Here is a 14,286-nt window from a genome sequence, read left to right on the forward strand (position 1 = left end):
AATAAATCCTGATTGAGACAATGGTTGTGAAGGAGATGAAGGTTAACTGCAACATTTCAATTTTTGCTGAGGCACTCAATTAACATTTCTCCACTATTGTTTTACTACCTTTTGATTACAAAGGTATTAACTTTACCTGGTAAAATACTATTTAGAAATACAATTTTAAAGTTTTCTTTTATAATGCACAGTGTAGATGTGCTAGAAAAAACCTTTGTTGTTACAGCATAAATCTGTTTCAGGAGAACCATTACCTGGGCAATAAAGAAATAATAAAATCCTGTGTAAAAGTCTTGCCAAGTTATTACACTATCAATTACAAAGCTACAGTAACTTTCCTCAGAACCCTTTCTGAATCACAGCTATGACTAAACATTTCTGGAGACAAAACCCAGTTCCTTAAAGTCCTCCTTTAACAGGGAAGTCTCAGATTTAAAAGGCCTTTCAAGGAGATAGGAAGAAAGCAAAGGGACAGTCTTCTCCCAGCTTATTACTAAATTAGATGGATTAAAACCCAATTCTGTCTTAGGATGGGGATTCACCATTGCTTCCATAGCAAGTAAACCAATTGTGATGTAAGGCACAATTTCAGTTCTGGGGTAATGGTTTCCCTGCCACAAAACATTTTAGTTCTGTTCACCAACTCATTTTAAATTGAGTTTAAATTAAGATTTAAATTAATTGCATTATTGCAACTGCAGAAGAAATCATCCAATCGTCCTGAAAATAATAAAGTTTGTTTAGTCACCATGGCATCATTCATTTTCAAACTTTCTGAAACATAAATTTTCAGGATGGACACTTGAAGGTAACAGCCAGTCCTCTGCAGTAACAAGAGATTTACCCAATTTTAAACACTAATCAATAAATTGATTTGACTATTGCAGTATGGTCTTAACTTTTCACTTCATGTTCTTCTCCACAGAAAGTAAAGTAAAATTTGAAAATCATATCATAGAATAGCATGCCTCAGGTAGTCAGAATATTCTTTAAGCTACATTTTGTGTGGAACTTGATTCAAGCATGAGTCTAGGTTTGAGCAATTTCTTGCTCTAGGCTATAGGCAATCACCTAATTAGAAAATGGCTAAAAATATAAACATGCCAGGCAGAGGGGAAATACTTTGTGTCTCACTCAGTTTCCAATTTACAATTCGTGCTTAGCTGCCTTACATTAACCTCTCTGTGTACACACATGCAATCCCGCAAAAGACTGAAAAATCCAGTCTTAATCCAAAATAGTTTTAAAAAACCAACCACACAAACAACACCACCATCAGGGACAAATCGATAACTTAAATATTTTAACTTGCATTTGCATGCAAAACTCCTTCAAGAAACACCATAGCCTCCTAAAACCAAGTATGGTAGTTTAAGCAGGTGAACCAAATATTAAAAGAATCTTACATTAACATTTTATTGCAATTTTTTTTTTGCTTCAGATACATCTTCTGCTGCATATACTTCAGTTGGTTTGTGTCATGAATGTACAGCATGTTCAACAGAAAATCTGAAATGCCAGTAGAAATTAACATTTCCAGTAAAGCCTTCATTTTCTGTTGAAGTATGAATACCATTAGAAAATGGTTTGAGGGAGCCTACTAGCTTTTATTGAATATTAGACAATTTTTATTGCCTGACATCCTTCAAACATATTCCTCAAATACTGGGTCTTTTTTCTCTCTAATAAAAATTCCTTCCCATTTGTGAGTGGAGAAACTGTATTTCCCCATGACACATTTGAGATATATCTGAGACTTAAAATTTCTTTCAAGCTGTAATCATGTTATAAAGTCATTAAATATGAACTAGAGGGAGAATTTTATATAGTTTTGGAGAAAAATTATAAAACATCACTTCTTTTACTCTGTGCTATTAATTCCATCTGCTTTGTTTTCTAACTGTAAATTTCATGGCTTTTCCATCACTAGACATAGAAAACTGGAACAATCCAAACAGAATCAAAAGAAAAGATAGCACAAGCATTGCAGTTGACTAATTTGGCAGCTACTGTGAAATAAGACAATAGGCAAAAGAGGTGAGACACTATGAATTTGTCAACTCTGTGTATAATCTGAATATAATTAAAGGTTATTGGGGAAGCACAAAGAAGCAAAGACTGAAAAAGTATTTATAAATGACACATCAGCCACCAGGGTCTCAAGGAATGTATTTAAAATCTCAAATCAGAGAGTTTAATTACAGACTCCTCTTGAACACAGACGCAACTGCCACTGAAGGAAAATGATGTTTACAATCTTAGGAGATTCTCAAAACGTGGGTCATGGCCTACAAAACATGGAATTCCTAAGTGTGCTCAATTAAACAATGACAAAATCAAATAAAAAGAAATCTCAGACTGGGGCTTGGGATATTTGCAAATACAAACTCAACAAATTATTTCTAAAATATTGTTTACTGGGTGGCCAAAACTATAATTTCAGTCATTACCAACAGAAACATTTCCCCTATTGCTCTGCAACACTGTAACAAGTGTGTTACTATTTGAAGGCTTGTAGCTCTAGAGAATCCTGCCAGCGATAAAAGGTTTGACCACATTCTCTATATTCTGTTAAAAAACCCCAAAATTCGACAAAACCCCGCCCAAAACCCAGAGCAGAATTATTTAATTAAAAGGACTGCATGTGACTTAAGATAGACAAATTATTTCACTAAGTCAGAACATCATAAAGAAGCTTCATGCTGCAAGCTATTTGACTTGAAACAGTCACATTTAGCTTTGAAATGTGAAGTTTTTCTTTCCAGACAAGAAACCACAGTCCAAACAGTTACACAAACAGTTAGCTAAGAAATATGATATATCAGATGACATGAGAAAAACAAAAGGGAACTTAATAAACATGAATAAAATCAAATAATGAGTTCCTATCTACTTAAAGAGTTTGAAACAGTTTACATAACTATGCTCTCACCTTGGAAAAGATGACTACCTTACCAAGAACTGATCATAAGCATTCTATAATTATCCTCCACAAACTGTCTGCAGTTTTAGTTCCAAATGCAACAGACAGACAATACATTACTCATAAGTTAAGTATTGTGATGCTGATTTCAGGCCAAGTGATGGAAATCTGTCCAAAAAGCAGAACACGTGCTCTGCTCCTTTTGAATATTTCCTTGCTACAGACAAAAAGGAAAAGTAAGGAACAAGTAGCCATTTCAGTCAAGCAAGTTCTCAGTCCACAATTTACAGATGACTTTCTGGCAGTACCATTTCCTCAGAAAACTTACTGGAGTGACAATAGGTGTAAAGAGCTCTGTAAAGCTTTCCCTTTGACAGATTTCCCAGAGTTTAAAACAGACACTGCCTTTTCCTTATCTGCTATCTTCTAATCAGGCTAAAACTGCAACAGTGTGAAAATAAAGATAACGTTGTAGGGCAAGGCACCAAGCTGATCAGCAAAATTACAATAATTCACCTTCTATGAACTGTCAAGCATCTTTTTTCATCATTCACAGCAGCCCGAGAGGACTCAGGCTACTTTTACAGAGATGACTGTTACTAGCAAGCCTTAAGTAAAGTTTAGTTCTATTTCACTTGGACTAGATATTTAAAATGTCATATTGGCACCTTCTACATTCCTCTCTTGAGAGTAAATCAACTCCCATATCTCCTCTATCTGCTAATGCCTCAATGGCTAAACAAAGCAACACAGCACTTTAGAGAATATTATTAATTCAGATCTCCTGAGGGCAACTGCACCATTCCACTGCTCCAGTTTAATGAGAGGTCAACTTATATAGTCAATTATGAATGACAATAAATTAGAAGCAATCATATTTCTCATAGCAAACAATTTTAATCAAAATTGCCAAGAGTTCTGCACCACTGAGTCATTCTTCTGTATTGAACTTCAATTTAGAACATTTTCACCTGCTATTTCTTTCCAGGTCTGGGCTCATGGCAGACCCACAGGAAACTCATTTGTGAAACACTGTGTTTGACTGGAAACTTTCAAATATGAGTTTATCTTCCAACTAGGACCAAATGTGTAGGACTACAGACAAACTCAAGCAACATCCTTCCAGAGGGAACTATACCATCCAAAAAGGAATGTCTGCAAAGTTTCAACAGTTCTACCAAATTCTTCTAAAGAATTAGTGGAACTAATGACACCACATCAGTAAAAAGATAAAGAGTAGAAAAAACAAAGCCTATCTGTGCTTCAAGCTTAGATATAGTAAGTGGTCGAAATCAGTTCTTGGGATTCCTAGGTTACAGATCTAAAAGATATCCACCCTAGGATGCAGCATGATCCATTACTATCAATTGGGTAACTTCAAATTGAAATATCCAACTGCAGGAATTCAGAACAATGTGCTGTAAGACCAAAGAAGTTAGGAAGTATGAATTCTCCTTGTTCTGTCCTTAATTTGTTTATAGGTCAGACTAATGAATGCATTTTCTAGGATTAGAAAATAAGTTAATATGTTAGTGGTACAAAAAAGTACTTCTCAGCAGCTACCAGCAGTCAGTTCATATTTAAATATTTAAAGGAATTAAGAGCACATAATCATTAAATGACATAATTGGTCCAGTCTTATTAAATCACTACTTAAAAATTCTATTTGTTTCTACCTGCTGTAGAAGACATTTAAGACAAAACCATGCTGTCCTGTAAGTCATATAGGCACATTACAGATAAGATGGTTTCCAATAGATACAAAAACATAAATGAAGCAACACCATTGGATTATTTGAGTTGAAGAAACACTCTTGTCCAAAGTCCACTATGACCAGCCAGAGATGAGCTGGTACTGGCCACTACTGCCAATAGAAGTAAATATGAACACTTAATGTAGTGATTTTCAGAGGATAATGCAACTGGGTGATGCTGTTCACCATGATTAGGGTTATCAGCTTGCACAACATTTCTTCTCTGAACCCAAAGAAAAAACAGATTTTTTTTTTTTAAACCAAGCACCAGTTAATTCTCAGAGCTGGAAAACTTGTGCTAGTAACTTCATATGAAGTCTTCATTTTATTTTCTGAACTCCTATGAAAATTTTTTATACAGAATGCTTCCAACATCTTAGATTTAGTGTAATACTATAAAGGGGCAGAACACTCCAGTTTAAACAAAGAAGTCTGAATGAAATTCCAAGCAGACAAGTCCAAAGGATTCCCTATTAATAATTAAAATATAGCTATACTATCTCTATATGCACATACCATATAGAGATACTCTGTCTTATATCATATAGTGCCACATATGTTTTACCTCTGTAGAGTCTGTTCCCACAGAAGACTTAAAATTAGTACATTTGTGCAGATGGTACCCATAATAATCATAATCGTGGCCAAAAGTACATTAATTTCTTGGAATAGTATCCCCTAGTAAAGGGCTCAGACACAACTAGACACTATGAAAATGCCTTTCTGCAATGTAAATCTTGTATATGAGTGTACAATGTTCTTACTGCCAGAAGAGGCTGGCAAATTTTACTGAAATACAGGCCCAAGACTTTATTTAATTCAAAAGGTTAACTGAGGAAGATAAACATCATTAATGAAAATGCAGGTATGTGTAGCAAGAAAGAGTCACACATCAGGCATTTGAATGGTCTGTTTTCACATAATCTGAATATTTACTTCTGCGAATTCAGAAAATAGTTTAAAGTTGATGAAAGTCATCAACACATTGATCTACCTTGAAGCAATGCTTACAATGTGCACAGAATTGTGATTTGACACAACAGGGTACTAGAACACACAATGCAGCAACATGATATAATAATGTAACTACTTTCTAAAGCAAACTGATGTAATTACAATAAGAGCCCATGTTTTTTTCAGGGCACTTAACCTAATCAAATCAAGAGCAGTTTCAAACTGTCCCTCTTTTGTTTTAGGAGCTTTTTGTGTCTGACTGCCAAATTTCAAAGTTGAAATCAGCCTCCAGTGTCCATCAGAACTCTAGCAGTCCACTCAGTTATTCTAAATAATCCATGAAGAGCACATAAAATTCTATCATCAGGAAACTCAAAATTCTCTTCAAGAGCCATCACCTGACACTGAAGTACTGCAAGGATCTATAAATTGTAAAAGGACAGAAATCCACACCATTACTCATTAGCCAAGAGCAAAAAGAAAACAGCCTAAAAGTGGCCTCTTTGAAGAGCCTGAAAAGGGCCAGAATAAAATGTCCTACAGGGCTATAATCTGCAATTACAGAGCTCCCCTGATCACAAGAGACGTGCAACAGCAGTTGAAACAGAGTATTTCTGAACATTACTTACAGGCCTGTGAATACAAATGTATGAACTGTCAGAACCCAAAAACCCTTAGAATGCTGCAACAAACAGCTTCAAAGGAAATAAACTCTTCTAGAAATTTGGCTAAGGTATTAAAAAAAAAAAGCAGGATCCTTGTACTTGATTGCAAAGGAGAATGAATCACAAGTTTTTAATGACCTTAAGACTTCAGTACACAAAATGAATTATCACTGGACAGCGTTTTTAAGTAAATTATTTAATCAGGGAGGCTTCCCAGTACTGTCAGAATCATTTAGAGCTGGTTTTGAGTTTTTACTTTAATATTTGACACTTTGTTCAGAAGATCAGTTGCACAACCAAACTAATTACCCCTCTATGGGAAATCATAGCATGCAACCAATCTAACCTACTTTTTAGAAATTCAAAGTATACAAACATTTATATGGCAATTCCATTTTAACATGCATCTGCCAAAACGCTGTCACACACAGACCCTAAGATCTTAAACAAAGGCAAATGTACTTTTGGCAAATGTAACTGACACTAGGGTGATGGGGGGGTTGGCAAATGAAACAAAATCCATTACACAAAATGAAAACCCCAACCCCCACACTTCCATTACCTAAAGACAAAGTCTTCAAGCATTCTTGACAGCTTTGTTCTGGCTTATAGTTTTGAATTCAAAATTTGAGAAGGAATTGAATGTCTATTCCTGCAGCTTCTCATTCGAGGTGTATGTCCATGAAAGAACAACCTAACACACCTTTCCTGCTTTCCACAATGTTTCTTGGGAAGCACACTCAGGTGCACGAACACAAGTACAGTTTGTATCTGTGTGTAAGCCTCCTTCTCAAACTAGATGGAAACAAAAAGAACGCTGATGAACACATGCAGTAACATACTTTTTTTTTTTTAACAGGGAATTTTTATCAATAATACTGCCTGTTCATTCTCATAAGGGCCAACTGGTCAACTTCAACAAGTTGACCAGAGCAACCACATCTGTAATTCTGCCTACGATCAATTTCAACAGTGAACTCTGTCATTTCACTCAGAATTAAATCTCGGAAGTGAAAAATGACATCCAAGTGGAAAACATTCTCCTGTTTCTGTGCAGAGTACGCTGAAATGCAAATTTTACCCGGTGCCTTGCTCAGACACCTTCATCAACTACTATTGCTAATACAGACATGCCTACAGATGAAGTGAGAAGAGGTTTGAAGATGGGAGGGGAAGTGCACGTGGGGGAAAAGGAAAACACATTTAGTATTATATCTGAGGCATATTTTCAGAAAATGGGAATCAAAACTCCACTATGAAGCTCAAATTAAGACTTCAATTCTCTGGAAGCGCTGTTAGAGACGTTAAATGTTTGTGGTGAGCAGGCTTTATGATAGACATATTGCCAGCCTTTTAAGAAAAAAAACCCAGAAGTCTAATCTTCAAAACTGACAAAAGAACCACCATCTAGACTGTGTATTACACCAGCGTCTAAATAAACTAGATGTTCTTAATATAGAACATTGACACAAATTCCTTGGGTGAAATGACCCCACCTAACATTCTGACCGTACTGTGGCACTTCTGCTCAAATATACAAACAGGTGATACCACCTCAGTACAACAGAACCTAAAATAACTTCTGCCAAAAATAGCACAAATTTCATGAGCACCCAGATTTCATAAACTCTCAAATGCAGTACTCTAAATATGTTTCTTGACCGAATTAGCTCTCAGGACTGTAAATGCCATCCTCTCGTGCTATTTTCTCTTCGTCTCCAGAAGCAGCTCCAGAGCTTCAATTCGTGTCAGTTCCCAATTCTCTCATGCTTATCCACCAGGATGTTTTTTCCACGCTATCCATAAACCAAACATGGAGCATTAACACCCTTTTAGGAAGGGACAAGCAGCTGAAGATTTGCCTGAAAGCTGAAGTCTCGTCAAACACTAGCAGGGTTGTATCTATGCCATTATAGTCCACTTGGCTTGATAAATTCTAGATAAGGATCCTTAAAAACTCTACTTGTACCAGTGCACTTAAAGATTTAAAGAGCAAACAACTGAGAGAAGTTAGGAGATCCAACACATGGATTCCGGCACACACGGAAAGCCACGAGAACACAGCTGTTTAATTCAACTCCACATGGAACAAGATGGGAGCATGCCCATTAAAGCGACAACAGCCTGGCTCTGTGCACTACACACAAAGTCAGTTTTACTGCTCATGGGGTTCCTTCCATACAGGGGGAAAAAAAAATGAACTTCGGATCTAAGAAAATGTAAGGTTAGGAGCCATACTGTATACGAGTCCCAAAAAACCCAAAACACAGAGAAGTGAGCAATCCAGCAGCGGGCAGGGTGGAGCAAAGGCGGGACAATGACCTAATAGGTCTTTTCTATCTTTAGTTTCACCAGGCTCCGTGGCCAAGAGGCGCCGGGATGCCCCGCTCAGCCTCCGGCCGCGTCCCCCCGCAGCGCTCGGCGCCCCAGCCGAGCTGTCCCGAACTCGGCGCTGCCAGAGGGATCCCGACGAGAGGAGCCGGCAGACAGGAGCCCGAGGCAGCGCTGCGGGCACCGGCAACGCTCCGAGTCACTCCTCAGCTATGGGAACGCAAGCGAGCGGCGCTGCCCGCCCTTACCTTGAACACTTTACCGAAAGCACCATCGCCCAGCTCTCCTATGATTTCCCAGAACTCCTCCGGGTTCAAATCCCTCTTAACGTGCTCGTATTGTTTCTTCTTCTTCTCGCCGCCCAGCTTGAAGATCTTACGAAAGTTGAAGAAGGACATTTTGGCTGCGGCCGAGGGATGGGACGGGCGGCGGTGGCCCCTCCGCCCGCCGGGACCACCTGGCGCGGCCGGGGATGCCGGGCGCGATTCCCACGAGGAGACCAAAGTCTTGGCGTCGCCCGGGAGGCGCCGTCACTGCGGGGAGACAACACCTCGCGATGCCCCGAACGGATCCGGGCTCGGCGCTGCTCTCCCCGACGGGCTCGGCGGTCCCTTACTCGGCCGAGCCGGTCACCATCGCGGCAGCAACAAGTGCCGGTCTCGCTCCTCGGGACGGGCGGTGGCGGAGCCGGAGGAGGGGTCACGGCTCCGCTGGGAGGGGGCAGCCGCTGGGCGCCGGGCAGCGGGGAGCGGTCACGTCCCGCCTCGCAGCACGGGGCGGATGCAGGGAGGGGCGGAGGCTGCCCCGCTCCAGGCTCCCGGCCGGTGTCCTCGCGAGCGGCGTCCCAGGGTGGCACCGCGGCGGAAAATGACGCTTCGCTGCCGGCCTCTCTCCCACTCGCTCGCTCTCTCGCCCTGTCGCGGAGCGGGGCCCGGGCGGCTCCGCTTCCTGCGGGGCGGCACCGGCGGCACCTCCGCCCCCTCCGCCCTCGCTCCCGCCCGCCGCCGGCGCGTGCGCCCCGCGCTCCCGCCCCTCTTCCCGCGCTCCCGGAACCGCCTCGCGCCCCTCCCGCCGCTCTACCGCCGGCGCACGCGCAGCAGCGCGCGCGCCCGCCGCTCCCCCTTTTTCCCGGCGCGTGCGCACGCGCCGCACCGGCAGCACGCGCGCGGCCCTCCCCCGCCAACGGCTCGGGCCCGGCACCGGCGGAGGGAAGAGGTGGGGCTTGTCCTGCCCACGTGACGCGCCAGCGGCCGCCCCAGCCAATAGGAGCGCGCAGAGGCTCCGGGCGGGTAAGTCGGTGTCGGGCTCAAGATGGAGGGGGGCGCCCACACCCTCCCCCCCATAGCTCAGAGCAGCGTGGCAGATCGAGGGCTCGTCCCTCCCTCTGTTCTCTTTCCCTTTAGCCCGCTGCGTGCTGTTATGGGAGGGGCATGTGGTAGAGAGACCCTTTTTCCTCTGATCCCGGAGGAGACCCCAGTGTCCCCAGCCCTGTGCAGAGGCTGATGCTCCCTAGGCGGGGCACAGCTTCCCCTCAGGGCTGGCGGGTGCCCTGAGTGCCCAGGCCCGCCGCGGGAGCCGAGGGGCCCTCAGGGGCTCGCTGTGTGTGTCAGGAGCGCTGGGAGGGCAGGTAGTGCCTCTTGGGGGGCTGGGGCTTTGACGGGGAGCTCTGAGGAAAGTGTTGATAGCAGCAGACGGCGTTGGAAAACTTTTGCTTTTGTTTGTGGTCCGGTGCTGTCCGTTGACCTGCTACTTGTTTATCTTCTGTCATAGCAGGGTGCGATGTTCTTGTGCTGCCCGTTTGGTATCTTCGGTATCTTATTTAATCTCTGGGACAGGCCTGAATTTCCTTATCTCACAACCTTCTCTTCCCACAGGTGATTCCTTCCTCACCCTGAAGTATAATTGCATTTTAATAGTTGTGTTGTGTGCATGCCACCCAATGCGGGGCGTTTCCTCACTTGAAAGCGAGAGGCGTTCCCGTTGCCTGGATTAGGGGCAATTAGCAGAGCCGGGCACTGAGTTCGGGCTGTCACGGGCTGCGAGTCCATCCAGCAGCAGCCGAGGCAATGCTGAGACCTCAGAGACATCTGACAGTGAGACAAACAGCCAGGGAAAATCGTGTAATGCCGTATCCTCGTATGAACCTGAGTGCCTGCAATTGCCATTAGCTTAAGCTGCGTGATGAGCTTCTGAAGATCAAGCCTGTGGTGTGCATCATTCCCCAGACCATTTTATTAGCGTGACAGTAGTTTGCTATGAGGATAGTCCGTGTGTAAATTCAGTAATAATAATGAGGCATTGAGATGCCCCTGACACAAAGCGTTTATGAATCGAACAACAGTGTTCTGTCATGAGTCAATTTCTTTAAACTGTATAAAATCAGTTTCATGGGTAGTCCCACCCTATGAATAGAGAGCCTTTCAAGTACTCTTGCTAAACTGATTTGTTGTAATAATCAGCGTTTGTTTTTCAAAAATGATATTCAGCTTTATGGGTTCCTTGTAGTGATGGCTCTGCCACAAAAGGTAAAACTGTTCAGAAGGGTGCTGAAACCAAGGCTGTTTGTGTGTGAAGTCAAAACCAAGAAACACCTGCAATCCTAAGGATGTGCTTTATCTTCTGTGATCTGGCTGGCTGGCTCTACCTATTAATTTCATTGGCAAGTTTCATTCAGATAGATTGAATTAAATGCAATAACAAAGACAGTGTTACCAGCAGCAATTTAGCTTCTCATATCTTAACTTTTAAAGTTCAGTTTCTTTTTCTTCTCTATAATTTTTCTTTTGCCCCTTCAGGTGAGATGATAGTTTTGATTTGGATATTAAAATACAATGATGGCTTAAATAATAATTTTCGTTAATATTTGTAATTTAATATTTTGATTTTGACTTGCTTTCTGTTGGATAAAAGGTGCTTTGGGACTAATTTCTGTAGGTTTATTTAAACTGACTGGTTGATAGAGGATGGGGGGGAAAAAGGAGTCCAAAGTCATAGCATGAATTCCTTGTATTGAGGCAGGATTATCTTTTCTTTAGCCTCAGGGTTAATGGCAATGAAGTGGGAGGGGGGCATGGGGGTGTTTATGTGTGAATGTTAGAGTTTATAATAACTGGAAAAAAATGCAAAACTAAAAGAAAATTTGGTAAGTTATATGTGAACAAGAGCAGTTGAGGTGGCAGCTGTATATATTTATATATATATAAGTTTTATATATATATATCCCAGGCTGGGATGGCAGGGCCTGGTTGCGCCTCAGCTCTGTTGCGAGCACTGGGCTGTGCAGAGCTCACACACGGCGTCTCTGCCTGGGTCAGTTCCTGTGTGACAGAGGAGGCTCAGAGCAGAGCTTGGTGCCATCCTACCCATGGCTGAACCTCAGCAGGTACTGCATTGTGCTGCTTTAGACTTGTGTAAACACAGCCTGCCTGTTCCACAGGGCTTCTCATTCATATAACATTGGAAATATAAGATAAAGTATGGTATCTTTCTCTGGTATGAGAAAGGAGCACTTAATCTAGTGATAAGGCTTTGCTTTTAACTTCTTCTTTCTTACTCTTGAACAAGTAATTCAAGGTAAAACCAGGATATATGAAAAGGAAAACTATGACTCCATCTTGTTTTTCCCTTATTCTTTCACTCTGGAGTTACAGCTTGCCACTCAATCCTGCAAATAAACTCCATGAGGTGAAGATTAAGTGCTAGTAGCAAATCCTTACCAATTTGCTGTGACTTCCTGGTTTGGAGGAGGCTGTATGAAGCCTGAATTTTGTGTGTGTGGTTTTTTCTCCTTCCTGATAGAAGGAGTTCTTAGCAACTGTAAATGTTTCCAGATGGTAAGGATAAAAAGGTAAAAGTGAGTTGTATTAAATTTTTTCCTTTAGGAATTTAAAGCAATGCTTTTTGAAAATTCATTGCTTCCTTTAAATGTCAGAGGAAGATGTTAAAGTGAAGATGTTAAAGAGCTATCTTGATTGTGCATCAAATATTCTGGCTTAAAATAGCTGTAAACTCTTTATGTCAATCTTTTTCATCTCTTTGTGTGTTAGAAATCTCCTTTATACTTGCTGCTGCTTAATACCACCATCCTTTCTCATTGATTCAATCACTTACACTTGCCACTGTTCCTAACTCCCTCTTTAAGCTGTTTCTTTTAAACTGCTCCAATTTCTCTTAATTGAAAGTAAACACTTCAGAAATGTGTTCTTCACAAGATTTATTGCCCTTTTGCTGCAGTCCTATATTCTGTTTTCAGTTCTTTCAAAATATTTAATGGTATATTTTTATATTGACTTGACTTTCTGTCCACCCACGCTTTCACTGATCTCCAAAATTCTTTCTGGTGATTGAGCTCACTGAACTGCTGTAAGGCCACAGGTGGCTTGTTTGTGGTTAAATCTGGAGTGTAATTCTTGTTTCATCCATCTTAATCTGTCTGTCACCCTTGGCACTCAGCACTGTCCTTTCTATTTTCTTTAATCGATGTACCCCGTGTTGTTATTGATATTTTCTCATTGTGTGGTGGCATTTTTTCATCAGCTCTGCCATTTCTCCTCTGATCTGTTCCCAGAGTTAGCACTTTGTGCTGTATTGGGCTCATTCCAGTCTAAGTACCGCTGTAGTGCTCCCCAGTGCAGGGGGATGATTCTGTCCTGGTCCTGTGCTCACCCTGTTCCTGATAAAGGCCAGGATGCCACTGGCTTTCTTGGCCACCTGGGCACTCCTGGCTCGTGGTCAGCTGCTGTTTACCAGTGCCCTTGGGGTCTTTCCCTCTGTCCCAGCCTGTAGCCCTGCGTGGGGCTCTTGTGACCCAAGTGCAGGACCTGGCACTTCCCCTCCTTGAGCCTCACACCCTGGCCTCAGCTCACTGACCCAAGCTGCCCAGATCCCCCTGCAGAGCCCCCTTGGCTCGTGCCAGCCTGGTGTTTGTGAGCTCAGGGGGGCTGCCCTGGATGCCCCATGCAGGTGTTGGATACAGATGTGGAACAGGGCTGTTCCCAGCTCTGATCCCTGCTGGCACCGCTCAGCACCACGCTCTGGCACAGCCCTCCTGGCACTTTTGTGGCCAGCAGAGAGCCCCTGTCCAGGCTGTGGGCTGCCAGCCTGCCCAGGAAAATGCTGTGGAACACAGGACTGAAGAGTTTTCTGAAGTCTTCAATAGGACAGCATCCACAGCTTTTCCCCCATCCATTGGGTGGATCATCTGGTCATAAAAGGAGCTCAGGAGATCAAGCAGGACCTGCCTTCCCAAAAGCCATGTTGGCTGGGCCTGAGCCCTTGGTTAGCCTGTACATGCTAATTACTCAGCACTCCTAAAGGCTTTCTGTAGTAGGAGTCCCTGTAAAATCTATGTACTGTGTAAGTGGCCTTGCCCCAGTTCTAGTTATTCTAAATGAGCCACAGCTGTGAAGTCCTTAGTTGGGCAGCAGCTGTGGCTGGTGAAGGTTACTGGGATAAAAGGGGGTGGGTTGAGAGCCCTGTGGAGCCACAAGGAACAGCACTGCTGAGCAGAGCTGTGTGTGAGAAAGCCACTCAGAAGGTATGGACTTTAGGAATATATTAACAACAGTATGGTTACAACAGCTTTCTAATAAATGTACCATTGATAGAGCTGTGTCTTAGAGACTTCTCTTTCCCTTATGCAGAACAAAAAGAGACTTAG

At 42.5% G+C, this 14,286-nt stretch overlaps 2 protein-coding genes across 6 annotated transcripts in view; one reads left to right on the forward strand and one right to left on the reverse strand.

Annotated features, from left to right (window-relative positions):
- SLK (STE20 like kinase) overlaps positions 1-9,644 on the reverse strand; it is a 49,427-nt gene extending 39,783 nt beyond the window's left edge. For both annotated transcript variants that reach the window (XM_064717414.1, XM_064717413.1), the window contains exon 1: positions 8,876-9,644. In XM_064717414.1, coding sequence (XP_064573484.1) covers positions 8,876-9,025 — 150 coding nt within the window. In that variant the 5' untranslated portion in view covers positions 9,026-9,644. The remainder of the gene's footprint in view (positions 1-8,875) is intronic.
- Positions 9,645-9,787: 143 nt separating this feature from the next.
- STN1 (STN1 subunit of CST complex) overlaps positions 9,788-14,286 on the forward strand; it is a 38,464-nt gene continuing 33,965 nt past the window's right edge. The window contains exon 1 of one of the 4 annotated variants that reach the window (XM_064717425.1): positions 9,788-9,916. The gene's annotated coding sequence lies outside the window, so the exon portion shown is untranslated. Of the gene's footprint in view, positions 9,917-9,953; positions 10,255-14,118; positions 14,164-14,286 lie in introns of those variants that run through there. The other 3 variants (XM_064717427.1, XM_064717429.1, XM_064717428.1) reach the window with 3 other exon arrangements.

Source organism: Zonotrichia leucophrys, chromosome 6 (genome assembly GCF_028769735.1).
Source record: "Zonotrichia leucophrys gambelii isolate GWCS_2022_RI chromosome 6, RI_Zleu_2.0, whole genome shotgun sequence".
In the NCBI taxonomy this organism is placed as follows: Eukaryota; Metazoa; Chordata; class Aves; order Passeriformes; family Passerellidae; genus Zonotrichia; species Zonotrichia leucophrys.